We start from the raw sequence: 25,018 nt of genomic DNA, 5'->3' as shown, positions 1-25,018 counted from the left end.
GGCAGTAGAGACCTGCTTTGAATAGCACTTTCTCAGCACTCAGAGGCATTATATACCAACAGAACCCTGGGCAGAACACTGAGCACTGAGTAAATTAATGCTCCAGTTCTCTCGCTTTGCAGAAGGCTCTGTGGGGACTTGTGCACCACTAAGACACCTTGGTCTGAAAGCTGCACCCTCATTTAGCCACAGAATGCCGGTGGAGGTGTTTAGGAAGTCTCTGGTGCTTCCCTTCTAGAGGCCACAAGCCAGGGAAACAATGAGCAGAGCATCCCAGGGAATAATACCCAGGGAATAATACCCTGGGGGGTTGTCATGGTGCTGAAGAAAACAAAGGCAGCTGCTTTTATAGCCATCACCCTAGGAACCTTGCAAAATGAAATATTTCCTAAGTAAAACATAGAGAGAGTGGAAGGAGAAAATATGTCATTTCCAGGCAGTAAGGGGAGAACAGTGCAAGCCTTGGGGGGCTGCTTCCTCCTCTCATTGACCTCAGTTCACTGAGGTCCAGGAAAACTATTTTGCTGTTATCAATGTAATATGAATGAAGCAGATTTGATACATCTGCCTATGCTTTTAAGCTGCATTGCAACTCTGCAAGTGCTCTAATCATGTTGCTCTGATTCCCTCAGAAAAGGCAGGTAGACAAGTAGACATCCGTCTTTGAGCTTTCCTCTGCAGGCTAAACCTCAGGGTGTGCCACTCAGTGACAGCCGCAAGCCCCAGGGTGAGCCTTTTCTGCCACAGCCTGCTGTGGCTCTGGGACTGCAGCCTGTGCTCACAGGCTACAGAAGAGTGCAGCCGACCTACCTTTAATAATCATTTTTCCTGTCAAAAAAGGAAATTGCCAGCATTATCGCTGATGGATGATGAATTATATTTATAAATTATTCTTTTATTCTCCTTTAATTTCAAGTAAACTAGCATTTACTGAGCAGGTACCATGTAAAAGGTTTTGCCTTTTGATGTTATTGAATCTTCACAACAGCACTGTTATTTCCCATTTTACACCAATGTCCCAAAGCTAGTAAGTGGCAAAAGCAGTATTGGAACCCAGGTGTGTGACTCACAAACAAGATCACTGTTTATGTCTAATAATATGGGTCATCTTAGTATGTCTAGGACACCTGTTCACTCAAGGGATGTTGTAGAGTTTCTGCATAAATTTAGGAATGACTGTGTTTGTTCCACAGCAGATGACATGACCACTTTTAGTTTCGATTGTTGGGTCTAAGTAATTGCTCAACACCAGTATTTGGCTGGCTCTATTGCCAGCTTTTACATATGCAAGAAAGGAGTATCTAATTTGTAGATTGTCTGGGTCTATTTCTTTTTCTTCTACTTACTGTGATAGGCAAGAAGAGAAAACTAGTCTTATTTTGTCATAGCTCTGGTGAGAGACTGAACATCGAGGTGAAGAAGGTAGATGATCACAGATACTTGTTAAGCACCTACCAAGCACAATTGAGAGTTAGATTTTCCTCTTGATTGCTCTGTCTGTACTGAGGAACTTTTCCCCCAGCTGCCTTTGTCCTTCCTCCAACCTGACTTTAAAGACATGTAATACATGCTGCCTTTATTTTGAAGTTGTCATTATTTACTATGAGATGATTGTAGTCAGAATAAAAACAATAACAGATGGGAAAGAGCAGGGCTAGTGAGATCTAGTAAAAGAAAAGAAGGCATCACCAGTGATTGTGTAAGTAGGGTTTTAAAAGAAATCCTGTTTTATACTCCACTGAGCTGTATTCTAGATCTTGTCGATCCCCTTCTCTAAGCCCCTGTCTCTTAGAATAAAACTGCAGGTCTTACCATGGCCCTCAAAGCCCTTAGTGATCCCTTGACAGTCTCTCCCTGAGTCTGCTCAGCCACCTGGCCTCCTTGCCAGTCCATGCCTCAGGGCCTTTGCTCTTGCCTCCTGTGTGGGCTTATGCCCTGGCCTTAATCAGGCTTCTCTTCAAATTTCACCTAACCATTCTTCCTAGAATAGCAGCACCTTCTACACTCTCTAACCCTGCACCATCAAGTAGGGTAGATACTAGCCAAGTGTGGAATTACCTCACCCTATTTTTATTGGACAGCTCAGGTATAGAGCATTTCCATCACTGTGGAGTGTCCTATGGAACAGAGCTGCTCTAAACCCTTACCCTGCTTTATTTTTATTTGAAGCACTCACCACTACGTTAAATTATGTTTCTTTGTTTTGTTATCTGTCTTGCCTCTGGAAAGAAAGCTCCAAATAGTCAGGGATTTTGTGTGCTTTGTTCAATCTCTGATTTTCAGCTCCCAGAAGAGCGCCTAGCACATCATAGGTGCTTAATAAACACTCGCTGAATGAATGCTTGGATCTTTGGGGGCCCTCTATTAAGCCCGGGGGGAGACAAGCAGAACTGCTGGAGGAAGCCCCTCCTCTTCTTCCACTCTTCCCTGCCTCCGCTGCTTTTTCAAAGGCCCTGGTGAGGATGCTGGTAACCCACATGCGAGAAGGGATTCACTTCCTGGCTTTGTTTCTTTTCAAGTTTTCCTCACACAGTTTATACATCTCACTGAAGGAGAAGAAGTGACCATATTCACTCTGAGTGGTTAGTACCACATTCACAGATGGTCCCTTTCAAATCCGGTGGTCTCTGTCTAATGCTGGGGAAACCATCTGCCAGAATGCCTTTGATCATTTCAAAAAGAGAATGTCTCACTGCTATTTAAGAATAGGAATTGTGTGTGACAGTTTGGTAACTGATGATGCTTCATAATGCAGATTATCGATGATCCTCAGGCATCTGGTTTCCCCAGAGGGTGATGGGATCCTGGTAACTACCTAGGGGCAGGAATCCAGGAGCACTGCACTCTTCCTGTCCTCAACTGGAGATGCTCCAAATCTGCTTGCCAGTTCTTTCTGCAAAGTTGCTTCTGCAAACACTTTCCCAGGGAAGGGCCCATGTCCTCAGAAGGGTATGGAAAGGAAAGCTGAGCTGGGACTGTCAGCATGGTTCAGCTTCCCTTTCTGAATTATCTTCAAGCAAGTCTGCCACATTACTTGTAACTCATCGCCCTTTTCCATGAATGAAATTCCATGAGTTGCTCCCCAAGGATGCTGATGTTTTACTGCAGGAGAGAGCACATTTCCCGACCCACAAAATAGCTCTGGCAGAAACTAAAGTTTGTAGCCGGAATATATATCATGGTTCCAGGAAACCAACAGGCAGATATACAAATGAATAAAATATTTGAAAATATATATTTACATATGTATGTATATATCTTGTTCATTAAATAACTGGCACAATAAGAAGAAAATGTCTAAACTTGTCTTAGTTACATAAAAGAAAAATTGAAAAAAATAGAAAGATGTATTCTATTTCTGGATGAAAGGACTCTTTTAACACTTTTATTTCTACTGGAATTAATGTATAAACTTGGTACAATTCCAATTAAATTTCTAATAAAAATTTTCTTTGAAAAATGGCTAAGCAATTCTAAAGTTTATTTGGAAGAGAAAATAGATGAGAACAATCAATAAATGGAAAGGATGAGTCATGAGTGGTATGTGCACTGATAGACATTAAAAATTATAACATGAAAAATGATACATTATATAAGTCTGAATATACTAATTATCCTGATGTGAGCATCATATATTGCATATAGGTATTGATATTCAACCCTGTACCCCACACATATGTAAAATCAACTATGTGACAATAAAAAATAAATTAGAAAAAATAAAACCTATAACAAAGTGACAAAAATTAAAACTAAATGAGTGATGGCTGGTTAGCTCAGATGGTTAGAGTGTGGTTCTGATAACACCAAGGTCCAGGGTTCAATCCTTGCCAGCTGCCGAAACAGAACAAAACAAATAAACCTAAAGGATATTAGGGCAACAGTAAATAAACATCAGTGGAGCAGAATACAAGACTGAAGAGGTACTAATACATATATAAATTTTTTCTCTTATAAAAGGGGCATTTTAATAACTGTTTCTGACATATTCAATTACTAATTTTTAAAAATCTCTTCTTACATGATATAGCAAAATAAATTTCAGAAATAAACATTAGGTAATGGCCCTAAAATTAATTATAATAAATATAGATGAATATTTTGGAAGTTCAGAAGGGCCTAAATAAACTTACTACAAGGCAGAAAACATGAAAGGAGTACCTTCTAAGTTGACTGTATAAAAATAGTTTAATAGTTTTGCATGACTATACTAAAAAACACCATGGATGAGGCCAACTGAGAAAAGTATTTACAACATATTTGACAGAAGGGTTTATATCCTTGCTATATAAGGAACTCTTAAAATTCAATAAGAAAAAGACTTTGTATTAGTTTCCTGTGGCTGTCTAATGAATTACCAGAAACTAGGAGGCTTAAAACACAGAAATTTATTCTCTTAAAAGTCTAGAGGCCCGAAGTCCACAATCAAGATGTTAGCAAAGGTCGGATAAAGGGCATAAAGAAAAATCATGATTTGTAACAATGAACATGCTAATAAAAAAGAAAAAAAGATGTTAGCAAGGCTGTGCTCTCCCCAAAGGGAAGAACTCTTCCTTGCCTCTTCCAGCTTCTGGTGACTTCAGGCATTGTGGCTTGTGGCTGCATAACTCTAATCTCTGCCTCCATCTTCACATGGCCTTCTTCTGTGTCTTCTCTCTTCTGTCTGTTATAAGGACACTTGTCATTGGATTTAGGGCCCCCCAGATGATCCAAGATGATCTCATGTCAGGATTCTTAATATAATTATATCTTTTTCCAAATAAGGTCACATTTACAGGTTCTGGGGGTTAGAACATGGACATATCTTTCTGGGGTCCACCATTCAACCCACTGCAAACCTCAATACAAAAATGGACAAAGGATATTAGATTTCACAAGAAAAGAAATATTGAATTTCATCAGTAATCAAATGCAACTTAAAATGATAAAACACCATTTTTTAGTAATCTCAATTGCCGATTTCCAGTATTGGTGAGGACACAAGGAAATAAGAGCTCTCCTATGTGTTTCCAGAAGTTACAAATTGCCACAGCCTATCTGAAGGACAATGTGGTATGTATGTTAAAATCATCAAAACTAGGTCCTCCATTAGACATCAGGAATTCTCAGTAAGATCTACCACATGAATGTGCATCGTAACGTATTAATAATACTAAAATAATGTAAACAACCTAAATGCTCAATAATAGGAGACAGGTTAAATGAATTATCATATGCCATAAATAAAAATGGTAGAAGAATATTTAAAAGCATGAGAAAATTTTTAATATAAAATGTATGATTAAAGCAGGTTATAAAAGTGTCAACATCTGTGTCAAGATGGTGAGTGGAGCACATTCTAAATCCCCTCTCTCCTACCACACACCTTATTATTACATGCATGGATGAAATATCAAAATACTGTTTAGGTAATAAATAGCTGACCTCAAAAGAAAGAAAAAGAAATCCTCAGTGCCATAAGTGGAAAGGGCGACGTAGCATTGTGTGGGAGCTAATACTGTGCTTTCCAAGTTATAACCAGTTCATGGTCAGCAGGCAAGTTGGGAGCCAGAAACACACTGCCCATTCCCACTTGGAAGAAAGGACAGTCCACAACTTTACACCAAAGACAGATGGAAAATGTCACTCACATGAGATGGAAACCCTAAACCTAGCAGTATCTCTGTACGACGTGGAAATACAGAACTGAGCCACTGATAGGAGACCTGTTCAGAATTTTGTGATCCCTCTGGGACTCTATCAGAGACAAACTCAAAACCCTATGGGAGAAAAAATGAAAAATGAAACAAAACAAAACAATAAACTCTATAGGGAAGCCTATAGGGTTGGACTCTGTAGGATCCAAGCAAGAAAGGATTCCTACAGAAGAGTAGCTCTGAATTTTTTGGTCTGGTCTCGGGACCCACTTTTCACTCTTAAAAATTATTAATGACAAAAGAGCTTTTGTTTTTGTGGATTATATATATTGATATTTACCATATTAGGAACTAAAACTGAGAAACTTTTTAAAACACAAGAATCTGCAAGAGCACATTCCATTAACCTTCAGAGCAATGATGTCAGTACACATCATGAATTCTCTGTTAAATGCCACTATACACTCACAAAAAAATGGGATTGAAAATGTAAAGTAACAATTTTCTGTTGTTATGAAAATTGTTTTGACTTCACAAATTCCTTGAATGGTCTTGTGGGTTTCCTGGGAATCACCAAGCCACACTTTGAGAACCACTGCTATAGAAGATTTGCTCACAGCCAAGAATTACTAAATATATGATGAAGTCCTGTACTATTTAAGATAGTCACTAACCCAGCAAATGGGGAAATTCACACCCAAAGGATCAGAGATAATGCCGTGATCCGAGAAAGTATTCAAATCCAAATGTGCTAAATTAGTCATATCACAGAGGATTTTTAGGGCAGCAAAACCATCCCATATGATACTGTAATGGTTAATACAGGACACATGCATTAGGCAAAATCTATAGAACTGTACAATACATAGAGAGAACCCTAATATAAAGTTAAGTTAATAATAACGCATCAATATTGATTTATAATTGTAACACATGTAGCACACTAATGTAACATGTTGATAATAGGAGAAACTAAATATGTGGGGGTGGGGTGGGGACTATCCATATTTTTGCTCAATTTTTCTGTAAAACTAAAACTGCTGTAAAAATAAAGAGAAAAAAATAGTAGCAAACACTTCAGGAGAGTCAGTTAAGATGAGGACTAATAAGAAACCATAAAATTGGAATGTTAGTAGATTGGTATCGCTAATGATCATTATCGGAGCAGTTAAGGGTGGAGGCAGGATGGATAATGGCACATGACATTTACCACAGTGATTCTCAATCTTGGGTAACCTATGGACCATTTTTAAAGGAATAACTATCATGTGACTTAAATGATCCTTATCACGCTACTTAAGTATTTACAAACCTGAAACCATGAATAAACTATTTCCAGAAAATACAAATTAAACATAATTTAAGTATAAAATTTAAATTTAAAAAATCATATGGTCATGCACCTGTACAGTCTAAAGATTGGAAATATAATTGGTGATTGTTAATAGTGAGCATTTCTTGGTGGTGGAAATACACACAGTTTTTATTTTATTCTTTGTGGCTTTCTGAATTTTTAAACTGTTTCTTTTTTTCCCATTTTTTTTGTTGTGATAGACTACATATAACATAAAATTCACCATTTTAACCATTTTTAAATGTACAGTCAGTGGTATTAAATGCATTCATAATGTTGTGTCACCACTATCCTTCTCCATAACTCTTTTCATCTTTTAAAACTGCAACTCTTTACCCACTAAACAATAATTCCCCATTCTCCCCTCCCCAGCCCCTGGCAACCACTATTCTACTTTCTGTTTATATAATTTTGACAACTCTAAATATCTCATATAAGTGGAATTATATGGTATTTGTATTTTTGCGACTGGCATATTTTACTTAGCATAATCTCTTTGAGGTTCATCCATGTTGTAGCATGTATTTGATTTTCCTTTGTTTTTAAGGCTGAATAACATTCCATGGTAACTACATACCACATTCTGCTTACCTATTCATCTGCTAATAGATATTTGGGTTGCTTCCATGTTTTAGCTGTTGTGAATAATGCTGCTATGAACATAGGTGTACAAGTATCTCTTCAAGACCCTGCTTTCAATTCTTTTGTGTATATGCTCAGAAGTGGAATTGATGTATCATATGGTAATTCTATTTTTAATTTTTTGAGGAACCACCATACTGTTTTCCACAGTGCTGTACCATTTTATATTTCTGCCAGCAGTACTCAAGGGTTCCAATTCCTCCAAATCCTTGCCAATATTCTGTTTTTAATTTTTTAATTTTTATTTTTTATAGTAGCCATCCTAATGGGTGCAAGGTGGTCCAATTATTTCTTAAATCAGAAAGAAAGTTGGGGAACTAGATTGAGCTCAGACACTTCTCTAAAGGAGGACACTGCCCACTTTGACTTACTTGAGAATATTCCTTCTCTCAGGAGGTCTAGGACCTTCAGAGAAAGTTCACATATGTAAACAGGTTTGTTATTTGGGTAAGGCCTTTAGATTTCACTGTTGTGCAATTGGTGGAGATTTAGACAACTGATGAGGCCGAGTTTACCTGGACTCATAAGATTCATTCTTCATAAAGCAAATTAGTTGTGTCAAAATTGCTTAAAAAGAATGTTAATATACAGTACTTTAAATCAAGCTTTCCAGGCTCTTTGAATGACATTACTTAAAAATATGCAGGTATGCTAAATACTCTCTATTTTTGTAGCAAGTCTGCTTAAAAATTGTAAGAGATTACATTTTGAAAACTTAGTTTCAATTTTAATAGACTTGAAAGAAATACTGTATTTTATTTTAGAAATGTTATTTTAATGTAGATTTTTTACCTTCCATTCTACTTCTCTCAATTAATTCTAATTAGTGAGTTTTATGGTATTTTATAATAGAGACATTAGAATTTTAAAGGATCGTAGCATTCATCTTAATATGGTATTTCCCATAGTCTATAATAAGAGCTGCTCATTGGTGTCATGTTGAGGACAAAGAATTCTGTTACTAGGAAATTTTGGGAATGATTGGGAAACAAATTTAAACAAGGGTCTTTACTACAGGCTTTGCATATGAAGCATCCTAGAGAAGAACAAATGGAGTATAAGATAGAAACTTCCCAAATTTATCTGACCATAGAACTTTTTCCTCTCAGAGCACCTTAGGACCACATATTGCAGATTGTGCTTTGGGGAAATGCTGATGCAGACAACTCCCTCATGAGGAAAGGGGGATCAGAGAGTTGGCCCTCTTATGATGCTTGTGTTTTCATTTAATAACATTGCTTTATTTCTTTTTCTTTTTTTATTGAAACGTAATTGATTATACATGTTTGTGGGTACAGAGTTGAATATCAATGCCTGTGTACAATATGTGTACAAATCAGGATAATTAGTGTATTCATCATCACAAAACATAATCACTCTTTGTGTCCATTAACCAATTTCTTGCTAATCCCCCTCCCTCTCCCCATTTCCCGCCTCTAGTAACCACAGTTTGAACGACATTGCTTTATAGTGTTCTGTTTCACTGGTTTTTGTTTTCAGTGAGCTTACATTCTAATAAAGAAGACTATTGCATATATCATAACCATATGGAAGACATGACTGAATGCCAGGAGGAAACAGCTGGGAAGATGTGATTAGATTAAGTAATAATGAAAGACAATCATTTTATGAAAGGGGTGGCTTTTGAACTGCACCTGGAATGGGAATTTACACAGATGGGTAGTTTAGAGGGTTGGAGGGCAAGAGGCATCCTTAAATGATAAACATGTCAAAGATTTGCACAGGCTGGATGATGAGTCAGCACCTATTTTTTCATCTCAGAAATGTGCTTAGAGTGGAAAGCTCCATGGACTGCCTCCCCCAACCCCACCCACTTCACAAGGGAGTCCCATGTAGTCTAGCGTACCTGAATTGGGAGGAAGGGGTGGCGTCAGGGATGAAGCGTGGGCACAATTCTCCAATCAGCTGGCAATTCGATCTACATTTGTCTTCTGTGTTGAATGTGTCTGTTAGATCAAAGCTTAGGAGGGGAAGAGGGTTGTGACATAATGGGCCCCTCTGCCCAAACTCCACACACTAGACATCAGCAAGTACTCTAGAAGATCCCTATTCTACTGGCATGGGGGCTGTCTTCTACCACAGCTTTGCTGTTTCAGATCTCTGTTTCCATCACAGGCTCCCATTTCCACAAAAGGTAGCAGATGTAGTGGTTAAGTGGTTGGGGTCTGAAGTAGGATTGCCTGGGTTTGAATTCTTACTGGGAAGGTTTCAGTTCCCCGTCCATAAAATGGGAATTTTAAAAGTACCTGCTCCATATGATTGTTGTGAGGATTATTAAGCAATAATACATCTGAGGTGCTTAGCACATGGCTGACAGAATAGTAGGTGAGCTACTGTTACTGCTATCATTACCCTGTGAGCACACAATGGCTTTAAAGCTGCATTAATACAGTTATTAGAACAATGGACTCTCCGAGCATCCAGAAGATTCTAGAAAGTTTTGGGAAGAAGTAGCTATCTAAGATCTTTTGATTATGGTTGTGATGAAGGTTAAAGCAGAAGGAAAGACTGAAGGTTTGGGCAGCCTGAGGAAACTGAGAGAAACATCTGTATGTGTGTGCGTGTGGGTTGTGTATGGTGAGAGCTTGTGAAGCATTGCTTTAGAATAGGTATGTAGTGTTACGAGATCCATGCTGTTTGCTGTGAACCATCAAAGAAGAAAGCTAAAACTCTGTTTTGCTCTAACAACTCATTTATGTATATAACTTATTTGTTATGTTTTTTAAATGTGCACAAAATGATTGTTAGGCACAATGATTGTGCATATCATTGAATATATCAGATACATTTCACTGTGATTGTCATTTGGCTTAAATAGCCACTTCTATAATGTAGTTTTTAATCAGCTGTGGGTGTCCTACAGCTTAGTGTGATGAGCAGGCACCTAAACAAGGATTTATTCAGTGCTTGTTGGGGAAGATACTGTTCATGCCCTGCCCTGATACTCTTGGATCCCCTTCACTGTCTCTGTGCCTTTCGGGCTACTAGCCAGCACCCATGCCTCTTGTTCAAGGACTACCTTTGGGCTACTGGATCTGCTTTTCCTTTCAGTGCAGAGAGCAGGAAGCATCTGCATCCCACCCTTGCCCCGGGTGGCCCTTGGCCAAGAGTTGACAGCTGTGGGAGTAGGAAAGGCTAGCACCTTTGCCTTGGGTGGGGAGTAACTCTGAGACTGAACTTACATTCCGGAGTTCCTCTGCGGGATCAGGCTGGAGCTCGCTCCACAGGACTCTGCCTGAAGTTGCAGTCCTGCTTTCCCCACTCCCTTACTTTTTAATAAATGATTTGCACCTGGCTCCTTTTGGCAGGTCTGTTTCTGGGGACCCTGAATGAAAAGCACTTAATAAATGTCAAGTTCTGTCCTAAAAACAGTCTACATAAGTCATTTAATCTTTGCAACACTGTAAGATAGTTATTATTCTTATTTCACGGAAAAGGAAACCGACTTGAATAAATGAGAAGGGGCATCATGAGCTAACGGGAGGTTATTAGTGTTTCTGTGCTTTGCCTACTTTCCTGTCGTCCTGGCTCACTAACATCTTACTTAACATGACTATATTATCTTCTGAAGTACAGCCACCATCTTGGAGTAGTTTATCTGAACAAACAAGACCACATTTTAGAATTATGATCCATGTAAAGATAATCACCAGTGAAAGATATCACAACAATTGTCCTTATGTCAGAACCTACAAGATGATTTAGAGAAGAGGTTATAAAACAATTTTAGTATAGGGGAAAAAAAGTTACTAGACTGACTAGGAAGAAGGCTGTGGCTTTTACTAAGAACCCAGCAAGAGCACTGTTTAACACATGTGAGGATAAGGGGAAGCCTTTAAGGTCATACCCACCTAAGCTTGAGCCCAGCACCTCCTCCAACAAGCTTCGTGAGCTTGGGCTAATTTTTCAATCTCTCTAGGCCCTAATTTGCTCATCTGTAAGGTGGAGACTATAATATCTGTTCTGTACGATTGAAGTAAGGATTAAATAAAAGAATAAAAGAATATATGTAAAGTTCTTAGCACAATGCTTGGCAAATAGTAAGCACTAAATCAAGCTAGCTTGTTTTGTTATGTTTTTCATTGATATGGTACCTGGCATATATTATGTGGTATAACTTGGTAATTCATTCCAGAAACAATGTCTGCAAACTTTGATGATACTATAAGCAGCTGCTCATAGACCTTGTAGGCCACGCCTGTTGTATAGGCCCCACCTTGAAAACTGCTGCTTTAATTCAGGTGTAACCTTCTGTTGATCTGAAAGAAGAAACTAAGGTAAAAGTATATAAAACAAGAAGTTTATCTGGGCCCAGTTTGAGAACTGCAGCCGAGGAGTCACAAATTCAAGTTGCCCTGAACATGTGCTCTGCTTGGCAGCAGTTACAGATACTTTTATAGGGAAAAAGGAGAAGTTAAAGGGGGCAGTTCCAAAGCTGTCTGCCAAGAGTTTACATTGGTTCACTAAAATAACACAAGCTACTTATACATTGCTCTTTGCATCATAAATTCCAGAAATGTTCCAACAGAGAAAGAGTGAGGGTCACACTATACAAGTTGTGATAACATTGGGTAATTTGACCCCATTGGTGATGGATACTGTAGCTAAAACCTGTCTTTTTATATATATATAAACATACTTTATTTTTTAATTAATGCAAATGCTTCCACTGCTGATACATTTGGTCTGTTAGCTATGTAAATGATGTTCTATAATTTGGTCCCACTGCAATGGAAACAAAAACATTTCTGAATGGGGAAATTTAGGTAAGTAACACAAATTTTTATAATCATTAACAAGACTTTATCCTTAATATAATGACTTTATTAAAAACAAGGAATACAAGGATATCCTATCTTTCTTTTTTTGTAATCTGTAAATGCCTTCTGATATTTTTTCCTTTTTTTATTATTGGTTAGTAATATTCATGAGATACAAAATTGATTGTCTCCCCTCATGCCCAAGATATGAAGGCCAGATCCATGCTGGCAGCATGTCCATTACCACAACTTGCGATTGTACCCCTTGTCCCCCACTCAATTATCCCCAACCACCCTCCCCCTCCCCCTTTTCCCACTCCACTTTGTATCCCAAGGTATGTTCTCTCCCTCCCAATGCACTACTGTGGTCTTTCTTTCCTTCCTTCTTTCTCTCTTAGCTCCCACTTATGAGTGAGCACATGCGGTATTTATCCCTCTGTGCTTTGCTTATTTCACTCAACATAAGTTTCTTCAGGCTCATCCATGTTGTTGCAAATGGGAGAATTTCGTTCTTTTTTATGGCAGAGTAGTATTCCATGGTATATATATATATATACCACAGCTTCCTTATCCACTCATCCATCGATGGACATTTAGGTAAAACCTGTCTTTTAGCAATTATCCTGGTTATGGGTGAGGGGGACGTGACTGAAGCCCTGTGCTCACATCTCTCTGAGTCTGATAAGTGTAGCAGACCTCACATTGCTCAAATTGTTCTGAGCTACTTTTCTTTCTCACTTCTGACACAGATATCAATCAGCCATTTCCCTGACAATCTCTGGAATAAGCCAAGCTTTTTACATTTTTCCATCTACCATAGAGAGGTAATAGCCAAGCATCCTGCATAGTTTCCAAGATTGCTTTATAAGGATGATACAAACTTGTTTTTTTGTTTAACTTTGTATTTTGAGATCATTGTAGATCACATGCAGTTGTAAGAAATAATAGAGACATCCCCTACACCCCTCACCCAGTTAACCCCAATGGCAACAACTACAAACATAAGACTTTAAACAGAACCTTTGCATAAGTTTTCATTCTTGCCCTTATTTATGAAAAAGCACTGAAAATCTTCTTTGCTTTAGCAAGACTACAAACTACAAAGCCAATTCTCTTCCCTCAAGGATCTGAAAATTTAGCTGGAGCTTCAATTTGGGGGATGAGGAAACTTGAGTCAAAAAAAGAACTTACAGAGCATGGTGCTGATAACAGCAAGATCCAAGGTTAAATCCCTTTACCAGCCAGACACCAAAAAACAAAAAGAAAGAACTTATATATGCACATGTCTTGTTTTGGTCCAGAATTAAAACCAAGCTTTTTGTGAGAAGAATTTTTTTTGAAACAGAGTGTTTAATTGTAAAACTCTTTTTTATTTAACTTTTTCATTGCTCAAGTGATAAGATCACTTAGGGAGTTAGAATTGTCCACTTTTCCAATCATAACCATGACATTCAAGACACCACGCCTGATACCTCTTATAGAGGTGGCCCCCACGCAAGGAAATTTTTGGGGGGTGAGAGCTCCTTGAGTCATGTGGGAAGAATATCTGTGGCCGGAAACAAAAGCAGAAAAGCTATATGCAGTCAATTTATTTATAATATCTTAGAAACTATCTTAGAAGCTGTCACAGAAACTTTCCATGACACAAAGGTGCTGGGGCAGCACGTTAACGGTGGCTCAGACTCTGCTGTCTTTGGATCTCCCTCGGGGCTGTCTCCAGTGCTGACTGTGTCCAGGAGGCAGCTGGTGTGCAGCGTCCAATGTCATCATCCGTTCTGTGGACAGGATAGCAGTTGGCTCTATTTATTGTGTGATATGTTTTAATTTTGCTGTTAATGTTTAAAGGAGGACGTGTCTCTCCATTTCAGCATTGTTTATCACTGTCCTCTCTCCCCCTTCTTTCTCTTTTTTCCATTCTCTATCTTGAGTTACTTGGCAACCCTGTCCTCAACCTCTTTTCTCACCACCTTCCCATCTTTTCTTACTGTCCCCATCGATCCTCCCATCTTTCTTGCCTCCCAGCTCTCCAAAAAACAAAGAAAAGGGAAAACGAACAGAAAATCCTTTATTAAAGCATTTGGTAAAAAGCCTTGTAATCATATGTGTATTTTAATTTCATTTTGCCGTCTTCCAAAACACAGGCCAAGGCAGAGCCTTGCTTCTATTGTGCCTACTGAGCATTTGTAGGTAGTCAGTGGGAAGGAGGCACAGTCCATTTATAAACAAACATCCTTTTGTCTTGCTGGGTTTGTTTGTGATATTTGGATGAACAGTTAAATGTATGTTTGTAATAGCCAGGTACCAAGTATTTTACACTGGGTACAAAAAAAAAGTAGAAATGACCATTATATAAATCAGTGTTTGGAATGCTGCCACAACTTAGGGCTTGGGGAATTAGCAATGGGGGGAATGACTTTTTTCACATTTATGTCACCTTGTACAAGGATGGGTCTGATGTTGGCTTGCCTGAGCCACCAGAAGAGACAGCTCAGTGGACAAGTGAAATATAAGTTACCATGAGGTCAGCCCAAATTTAAAGAGCCAAGACAGAGGGTCTACCAGTGAGAAAGAAAACCAAATGGTCACAGAAGGCTGCAGACTCTGGTGTCCAGGACAACAGCTAGCTGGAGTGGCAGTAGGACAAGGTGGGAGGGAGTGTGTGGGGGGATGAGGGGGGAGGTTGTCCAGAGATGAAGAAAATAGAGATAAAGCTGGAGTACTTACAGGGTGGGGGTGTGAAAGTCCATCACATGGGGCTTACCTGTCCCTGCTGGCCTGGTGCTGGTTTTTAAAAGGGCAGAGCCCCCACTGAACGAGACATATGTTCTTAACTCAACGATTATCAAATGTATCTGTAAAATCATTTGATGAACTCTGCAAATTTCCTACAGATACAACCACTGTAGTAGGGAAAATACTCATTGTCAGTCTTGGGTGCCCTGTGAATCTGTTTTCAATTGTCGGGAGGAAAAAAATGGAAGTAGAGAGAAATGTATTATATATAGTGCTGCTCACTTGCTTTTCTGTTTTTTTCAATGTGAGGAAATAAAGTCTGGCAGCGTTCTTCTAATACTCTGGTTTTGCCTCTATAGTGTGTGTTTGTGTGACTGTGAGCAATATTATTTTTCTCAATCAAGGTATAGCCTTATGGCTCTTTTGAAATGTGTTGGGTGCAATTTTAAAGGCGCAAGATGCTCTGTTTTATTCTCAGTGTAATGCCTGCGTAATGTTACCCGGAGGACAAAATTCCTTAAAACCAAATAATAATAATAATAACAGTAGAAACCCTAAATACTGCAAGTGCTAATCACACTTAAGCAGAGAACCAGTATATGGAGTGCAGGTGTACAATGAGATAATAAAAAAGGAAAAGTGAATTCTGTGTCTTAGTCTGTGGGGCAGTGAAAAGAGACCAAGAAATAGATAGTGGGAAAGACACAGAAGGGAATAATAAGTATCTGCTCTGGTTCTTCTTTTGCAGTTCTGTTTTGAACCAAAATTGGATGATGCAGCCAGGGCTGAACCCCTGAACAGAGTCTGTGGAAAATTCCTGTCTTCTCATTGGCCATCGGTTTAGACAAGATGGAAGAGACTTACAAGGACAGGACTTCACTGATGAAGGGTGCCAAGGACATTGCCAAAGAGGTGAAGAAACAAACAGTAAAGAAAGTGAATCAAGCCGTGGACCGGGCCCAGGATGAATACACCCAGAGGTCCTACAGTCGCTTCCAAGATGAAGAGGAGGATGATGACTATTACCCGCCGGGGGAACCCTACGATGGGGAAGCCAACGAGGATGAAGGCTCAAGTGAAGCTACTGAGGGTCATGACGAAGATGATGAAATCTACGAGGGCGAGTATCAGGGCATCCCCAGGATGAACCAGGGGAAAGACAGCATAGTGTCCATGGGGCAGCCCAAGGGTGACGAGTGCAAGGACCGACAGGAGCTGGAGTCCGAGAGGAGAGCTGACGAGGAAGAGCTAGCCCAGCAGTATGAGCTGATAATCCAGGAGTGCGGTCATGGGCGTTTCCAGTGGGCCCTTTTCTTCGTCCTGGGCATGGCTCTCATGGCGGACGGTGTGGAGGTGTTTGTCGTCGGCTTTGTGTTGCCCAGTGCGGAGACAGACCTATGCATACCAAATTCAGGATCCGGATGGCTAGGTGAGTGTGTTTGTGCTATGTCAGTGAGACAAATTCTGAAACCGATTTATTTATTGAGCACGGTTATCCATATATAGAATAAATACTTTTGTGTTGCGGCACTGCATTTTTTTCAACTAGATCTTTTATTGTGAAAAACTTTAAACACACAAAAGAATCAAAATAATTTTACATTGAACCCCTGTATATATCCAACACCTAGATTCTGTGGTTAACATTTACCGTATTTTTTTATTACCTATCTGTCCATCTATATATGCATCAATCCAACATACTTTTTATGCATTTCAGAGTAAGTTAGAGGAATATATTTTAACTTATACTATTATAATAGTTACATTGGTTTGCAAAGATATGCTCTTAGAAGTTAATAAAACTATTAACATGAAACTGATTTGAAACCTTTCCAAATACAGAGGTTGATTCTATAAAACTCTGACAAATGTGATTTTAAATTTCAAATTTACGTATAATACTATAGTTAAAATATTTTTAGGACCCTGCTAATTTTTTTTCTATGATCTGTGTGTATATTTGCTTATTTTTTTCAATTAGTGTTATTCATAGAATTTTCTCTAGGTGACATGTTTTTTGTTTGTTGTTTTGTTTTGTTTTTTATCTTTTTCAAGGTTTGTATCTTTGTGCCTAAACTGGAAAATTTTCATTTCTTCATATGATTTAAAATTTATTTCAAAAAAAAAAAAAAAGAATACAGTGAGCCGCTTGGGAGCGTGGCAGCGCTCCCGCTGAGGGTTCGGATCCCACATACAGACCGGTTCCCGCTCACTGGCTGAGCGAGGGGCGGGCGCAGCACCGAGGGGTGCGATCCCGTTGCCGGTCTCGGTCCGGTACGGGCGCGACACTGAGGGTTGTGGTCCATTGCCAGACACGAAAAAAGGAAAAAAAAAAAATTTATTTCAAATCGTATTTATATTTAAATTACAGCCATTAAAAATAGTATGACCTCTGTATAAAATATATAGACAACAGATTTGATTTTTGTTTTAAAGTTACTATGCACTCAAGGTTCATTTGTAAGAACAAAGCTGTATCTAGTTAACATTCCCTGAGTTTGTGCAAGGGAAAATAAGAAGGCCCAGAAACATGCACACGATAGAATATCCCCAACAGTTTGTCTACTTCAAATACTTGGTACACTAAGTCGGGAGGATTTCCAAACTCCTTTTGCAAATCCTGCCTCAGTGAACATGTTTATGTGCATATTAATCCTTGTGTGATCTGGAGTCTGTGAAAGAAAGTAAGACTATTTAGTAACTATATTTCCAAGGGACTTTTTAAAACTACAGCTTGAAGAACAAAAGTATACAATTTTTGTGTGTGTGGAAACCTAGTAACTTCATTAAATAATGTTATAATCATTGATACTGAGATATTTTCTGTGTGATTAAAATTAAATATCATATCCTAAGTTGGTCTCTGACAACACAAGAGAGAGAATCATGAATAAGAAAAAGGATTTACATCTTTTTATTCCTTTAACACTTGTTCTTTTATATGACCCACTTCTAGTATTTGTTTCTTTAGAGTTAACTGAAAGAGATGGATCCATGAAGGCAGATTGTGAAGGGTGAAGGAATGGTAGTCGGGGGGCATATTTTGCATATTTTTGCTCCTAGACTCATTTGTGTGTTCAACCATCTAAATGCAGACATCACCATGCCTCAGAGGAGGGTCCTTGGTCATTTGTCAAATTGCTCATTTTAGCAGATCTGTTTTGTATCTTCACTGTATTTTGTTTTTTCTTTTTTATTTGGTGAGCAAGTACAGCTGACCCTTGAACAACACGGTTTGAACTGCACAGGTCCACTTAAACGTGGATTTTTTTCAATTTAGAAAACTTGCTGTATTGATAAATATGCTACAGTACTGTAAATGTATTTTCTCTCCTTATAATTTTCTTAATAACATTTTTTAACCTTTATTTATTTATTTTTTCTATTATTTATTTATTTATTTTTTACCTTTGGAGCTTACCATTTTGATAACATTTTCTTTTCTCTACCTTACTTTAGTGTAAGAGTACAGTATATAATACATAAAACATACAAAATATGTGGTAATTACTGTTTATGTTATCAGTAAGCCTTCCAGTTAACAGTAGGCTATTGGTAATTTTTGAGGAGTCAAAAGTTATATGCAGATTTTTGACTGCAGGAGGGGTTGGGCACCCCTGACTCTCATGTGTCCAAGGGTCAACTGTATATGCACTGTAAGTCTGGACATCAAAATATTTATCAAGATTTTGCTAAAGGAATATGTCAGCAGAATGTTTCAAGAAGACAGATCCTTAGAAATGCATCCACACATATATTTAATAATTGGAGTCTTAAGTTTAGAATAAAAATCTTTTCATGTTGTGATCCTAGCTTTTATATTGGGAACATCAGGAAAACGTAAGCCAAGATTGCCATTGTGCCTTATCTTCTTGGTGCTGAATGGCAGCACAGTATTACATATGGTCCTCTTATCAGTCAAACCTCTAAACCCAGAAACCCTAATGTTACACACCCCCAGGTGGTATTAAGAAGTGTAGATAATGTTGAAGAACAATTGGAGCACAGATATCTTCATCTGTCCATAAATGTTGCCTGCTTTAGTGAATTAAAATTGTGTCCCCAGGAGTGTATAGTTTCACTCAATGTTGTGAGTCCCCAACAGAAGCATTTTAATGGTTTCATAACTGTGCCTTCCAGACTTGCATTTTAATGATTTTGCCATTGTAATTTCACTCATAATTGCATTCTAACAGTCTTTTCAGACAAGCGTTTAAATTGTTTTGCCATTTTCATATTATCGAATAATAGCTTTGTAATATAATTACCACACTAAGTCATAGCAATGGGGTCAAAATGCAAGAAAAAAGATGCATGACCCATGTTTGGTGGCATTTTGAGAAAATAGATTTGCAAAATATTTTCTCACTTGCAACTAGGCATTGTGTCATTGTCCTCAAGGAAGACCAACAACAAAAATATGACCCAATTTATGTTTTAATTGTTTGGGAGATTGGTCCTTTCTTTTTGTTTGCTAGAAGATCGACTTAAAGGTAGCTAAGGTCATACCGTGTGTGAATGTGTCTGTGTGTATTGCCTGGGTGTATATATAACATTGTTAATTGGGCTGGTAGAAGTTAGAGTAGTATTTAATTATCTAATGAGTTGTTCTTTTCGGGAATAAGTACTGTCACTTTAAGATAATCCATTCTCTATTGCCATAGTCTATTGATCAAACATTCATTGTGTGCAAAGCACAGTATTATCACAAGAGATAATAGGACCAAAAAAATGGTTTCTCTATGTAAGGAAGTTATAATCTAGTATGGAAAAATCACAAATATCTGCAGATTACCAGTACAGAGAAGCAAGTATGAGTAATCATAAAAGAAGTACAAAAAGAGTTTTCAAGCAGGGGGACCTCGTTAAGGAGTAAGGCCCTGACTAAAGCAGTGGAGGGAAGGAATGGATTTGAGAGCTATTCCAGAGGTTGAGTCAGCAAGGATTTGCTCATCATAGTTTGGAAGGGGGAGGAAGGGACCAGTGAATGGAAGGAAGGCAATCCATCAAATTAGGTAATACAGAGTCCAGGTTTTAGCAGGGGAGAGAAAGATGAAAATGTTTACCCTTAGACATTCCCATTTTGAGGTCCTTGGGGACGATCCAAGAGGAGTGGTACTCCACATTTGGGCTGAAATGCCCAGAGGTTCAGGAGCCATCTCATTTATGATGAAAATGCCAATGATATTAACCAGGGAGAGAATGGTTTCCTGCTGAATGCTATTTATGGGGCTGGTGGTGGAGGAAGATGTCATTAAGGAGGCTGATAAGGAGAAGCCAGAGAAAGGAGAAACTAGGAGAGAGCGGAGGTCTAGAAGTTGCTGGAAGAAGGAAGGAATGCATAACTCTCAGATGCTGCAGAATCTTGCACTAAAGGCTGAAACCAGCCTCTCAAGTATGGCCTTTAAGAAGTTATTGGCTGCTGGGCCGGCCCAGTGGCGCACTGCTACAGTGCGCCGCTTGGGAAGCGCGGCGGCTCTCCCGCCGAGGGTTCAGATCCCACATACAGACCGGCCGCTCACTGGCTGAGTGAGGAGCGGGGGCAACACCGAGGGTTGCAATCCCGTTGCCAGTCCCGGTCCGGTACGGGCGCGACACTGAGGGTTGCGATCTGTTGCTGGTCACGAAAAAAGACAAAAAGACAAAAAAAAAAAAAAAAGAAGTTATTGGCTGCTGCAAATGGCTCTTAAAATGAACACACTGAGCAAGGCTAGGAATTTTTTAACTTTGTGTATTGAGTGAAATGACAATGTGTTCTCTGAATTCCCAGCCCCTGGTCACAGGGCAGTTTTCTCAGACATCAGGCATTTTTCCCTCCTACTGCTGTGGCTTAGAGTGGATGCTGTGTGAGTGAGCCCTCTCGGACCACAACTGACTTAGTACCTGTCCAAGTGTTGTGGAGAGCAGAAGGTTGGGTTCAAAGATTACCCCCAAACAGTTAGGATGTACTGCCATTTCCGGCTCAGCCCTGCCTCAGCTCTAACCCATTAGAACAGAGCCAGCACCCTGCTGATGGTCCTTCCCTGCCACCGTTCCATCAGAGGGGCTGGCCTCCCGCTCACTGGCTCATTTCCTCCTGAGACCCACCTAGTGAAGCAGAGAACTTCATCATTATTGGCTCAACTTCTTTCTTGCTGAGAGGTACAAAGGTGAGTAATAGTCACGGCCAGGTGTTGACTAGTAATAAATAGATGGGAAATATATACCTGATAATTAAATCTGAACTAAATAATAACTAAACATCCTATATGTGTTTCTTTTATCCTTTTCAAGGCAAATATCAACTGTAACTCCTAATTCCCACATGCACTGGTAATTTTCAGGACAGGAGTTTTAGGAGCAGAGTGCGGACAGAGCCAGATTGTTTTAGGATGAAAACTGAATGGTCTTAAGAAAAATGGAGCTAGCGAGGTCATTTGATTCAATTAACATTAATAGAGCACCAACTACAAGCCAGGTACCTGACAAGGTACATTGGGAGATATTCTGATGAGTATGTTGTGACCTTTGTCATTTGTTTTTTACCATGCAACAAATACACTTGTAAAGAGATAAATTTTTACACTATGTTTTTTCTACAACAGAGATATTGAATAAAATGATGTGGGATCACAGAGGAGGGAATCACTAGATTTGCCTTTGGGAAATGGTGAAAACTCATCATAGGAAGTGACATTTAAACAGAGTTTTGAGGGCTGAATAAGAGTTTACCAGGCAGGTAAGAAGGAGAATGGCATTCCAAGAAAATGTTATAGCTGTCAAAGGGCCTGGACTTTGTAGGAAATTATAGGAATTTTAGTGGAGGGTGGCAGGTAGTGTTGGAGCTGATAGGCCAAGTTGTGGATGTATTATGAAAGACCTCAATGCCAAGATAGAGGGTTTGGCAGGCACAGAAAGAGAAATACTGCATGTTCTCACTTTATTTGTGGGAGCTAATAAAAATAAATAAATAAATACAAACAAATAAATGGGGGTGGGGGGGAAGAAGACACAGCAATCACAATAATTCCTTGAACTTGTTCAGATAAGTGAACAGATACGATGTTGATTGAGGAGGAAAGGGGGAGAGGGAGGAATTGGTAAAGGGACATGAAAATCAACTACATTGTATATTGATAAATTAAAATAAAAAAATAAATTAAAAAAACAAATAGGGAGTTTAGATTTTATCCTGTAGTAGGCAAGAATGGCATCATTAGTTTTGTGTTTTAGAAAGCCACCTCTGGCAGCAGTGTGGGGAGTGAATTAGATGGAAGAAAAGACTTAAAAAGTCAAATGGATATGAAATCTAAGCCACATACTTGATGTGTGATGATTTGCAAGTAATTTAAATTTCTCTGTGCCTCAGTTTTCACACCTGTACATGGGAATAAGAACACCAGATGAGATTGGGAGGAGTAAATGAGAGAGCATATGTATAGCTCTTGGCAAAGCATCTAGTATACAGCAAACATTACTAAATGATAGTTGCTATAATAATTATTAGAAGCATGAAGATCGGTTAGGAGGCAAATGCAATAGCCGGGGAGGGAAAAAAAGAAAGAAAAAGTAATAGAATCCTGAACTAAATCAGTTAATAGTGTGAGAGATGGGTCAGAATTGAGAAACTCTTCTAGAAGAGAAATAGCAAAATTTGGTGAATGAGAAAGATAAGTAGGTAGTTGAGGATGATCTCCAAGACACTGGCATAGGTAACTAAGATTGAAAACAGAAAGAAACTTGGGCCAGCCCAGTGGTGCACTGTTACAGTGCACCGCTTGGGAGCGTGGCAGCGCTCCCGCCAAGCGTTCGGATCCCACATACAGACCAGTTCCCGCTCACTGGCTGAGCGAGGTGCGGGCGCAACACCGAGGGTTGCGATCCCATTGCCGGTCCCCGGTCCGGTACGGGCGCGACACTGAGGGTTGCGATCCGTTGCCGGACACGAAAAAAAAAAAGACAAAAAAAAAAAAAAGAAAACAGAAAGAAACAGAGCAGGTGGGGAGGCTGATGAAGTTTATTTTGAAGGGTATTTGTCTGGTAGTTAAGAGAGGGATCAGGACCAGAATGACAGATGTGGGCTCTGAAAAGGGAGATTTAATCAGACAGAGAACACAGCTAAATAGGAGGCATAAAAAGACCAAAGAAGGTATCAAACAGCTTAGCCAGGTATTGGAGAGTCTTTTGGACCCAAAATATCCAGTATCCAGAAAGAAATTCCCCTGCATGAGGACACTTTAAAATTTTTTTTACTTAAAAAAATTTTTAACTACAATACTCTTAAAAGCCCTTTACTATTTTTTTTCAGAACCAGTGGACACTTTTAAATTTTGATCTACATGCTCATCTAGACATATTCATTTTGTGGAGCCCACTGGAGACAGGGTGGGAGTGGGGAGGAGTGGGACCCCGTCTGTCATCCCTTTCTTCTGCTTTATCAGGGCACACTCAGATTTATCTCCTATATAATGCAATTTATGTTAATAAAGGATTCCATATCTGAACAACAAAAATATTTTAAGCATCTTACCTGGAATATCAGTGACTTCAGCTGTCCCACTGGTATTACAATAGGTTCATTGTTTGACAAACTAGTATTTAAGGAGTGGCCATTATGGGGGGGTGTATGGCCCAAGACCCTATAACAGAGATTGAGATGAATAAATGCTGAGGAATCAGGATATTTCCTAGCTGTTGTTGCATTAGTGATTTAGGCAAACCCTGTCACCTTAAAGATGAGGACAGGAGACCTGGGTAACTTGCCTGGTCCATGGCTGGGCATTGGCTGGGGTAGACTATAGAAGATACATTCCAACTCTTACCCCTCTGTTCCTTTCTGTTTCCCTAACATTTTCATTTAAAGTCCTTCTGGTTGAGTTAACCCCTGGAAGAATACAAGGTTCTCGATTCTTGGAGGAAATACACACAGAGTTGCAGCCAGCCCTCGCCTCTAATGCAAAAAAGACCAAAGCAACAAATAGTCACCTGAAGAGTAGAGTGTCTAGGAGAAAACAACATAATCCAGCTAGGCAGAGGAAAGCCCCCTAATACCTGGAAACTCGAAACAGCAACATAGAAGGACAGGAGAAACTCCTGACCAGGACTGGCATGGAGACTTGAGAAATCCTGCACTGCTGAGACAAGGTAGGTGGGGAAGGGCTGGCAGCCGGTGCTCCTGACCTTAAACACCTGCAAACCTGGCTGCATGGTAACCTCGCGGCCCTCATGGACAGTGAGCTCAGTTTGTGGACTGGCTAAGAACCCACACAACTGTATTTTCCCAGAAGAGAACTACAGGCAGAGTCACCTCCCCCCTCAGTCCCAGACTGCCACTCAATGTCACCATTTTGGGATAGGAGCCAGGGGAACCCAGAATCCCACCAACTCTGTGGCCCCACACACCCTGGCAGAGAGCACAGTGGGGAGCATGCCAATTGCCTGCCCTCCTTCTTTCCAGGAGCACAGAGCCCTGCTCGACATAAGGGAATTGCCTGTGCCAGTGGAGGCGGGGGGAGCATGCTGGTCTTCTAGATCCACACCCTTCTTCCTGCAGGAGCTAAGAGCCATGCCCAACTCAACACTCTGCACCAACTCCAGCAGACAGAAAGTGGAGACTGCACTGACTCCTTGCGCTAGTTGCCTGAATCCATGCCCTCTGCCTCCAGAAGCTCAGAGGTCTTCCTGATGCAGTGAGCCCACCAAAACGAGCAGAGAGTGCACTGAGGGTGTACAAACCACCTATATCCATGCCACCTTCCCTGGGAGCCCATTGTCCCATCTGAAACAGCAGCCTTTCCACACCAGTGGAGAAGGTGCAGGGAGCAAGCCGGCACTTACTATTGCAACCACCCAGAACCAAACCTTCATAGCCCAACCTTACTATCAATATA

The 25,018-nt window shown here is 39.6% G+C and overlaps 1 protein-coding gene across 1 annotated transcript in view; it reads left to right on the top strand.

Annotated features, from left to right (window-relative positions):
- The first annotated feature begins 15,922 nt into the window (after positions 1-15,922).
- Positions 15,923-25,018, top strand: part of LOC103602326 (synaptic vesicle glycoprotein 2C-like) — an 85,733-nt gene continuing 76,637 nt past the window's right edge. Inside the window, exon 1 of the mRNA XM_008586736.1 lies at positions 15,923-16,575. Within this exon, the coding sequence (XP_008584958.1) occupies positions 15,996-16,575 (580 nt within the window). The 5' untranslated portion in view covers positions 15,923-15,995. The remainder of the gene's footprint in view (positions 16,576-25,018) is intronic.

This window comes from Galeopterus variegatus, unplaced genomic scaffold (genome assembly GCF_000696425.1).
Source record: "Galeopterus variegatus unplaced genomic scaffold, G_variegatus-3.0.2 Scaffold4093, whole genome shotgun sequence".
Lineage (NCBI taxonomy): Eukaryota > Metazoa > Chordata > Mammalia > Dermoptera > Cynocephalidae > Galeopterus > Galeopterus variegatus.
Note: the sequence above shows the minus strand (reverse complement) of the source record. Positions and strands in the feature narration are given on the sequence as shown.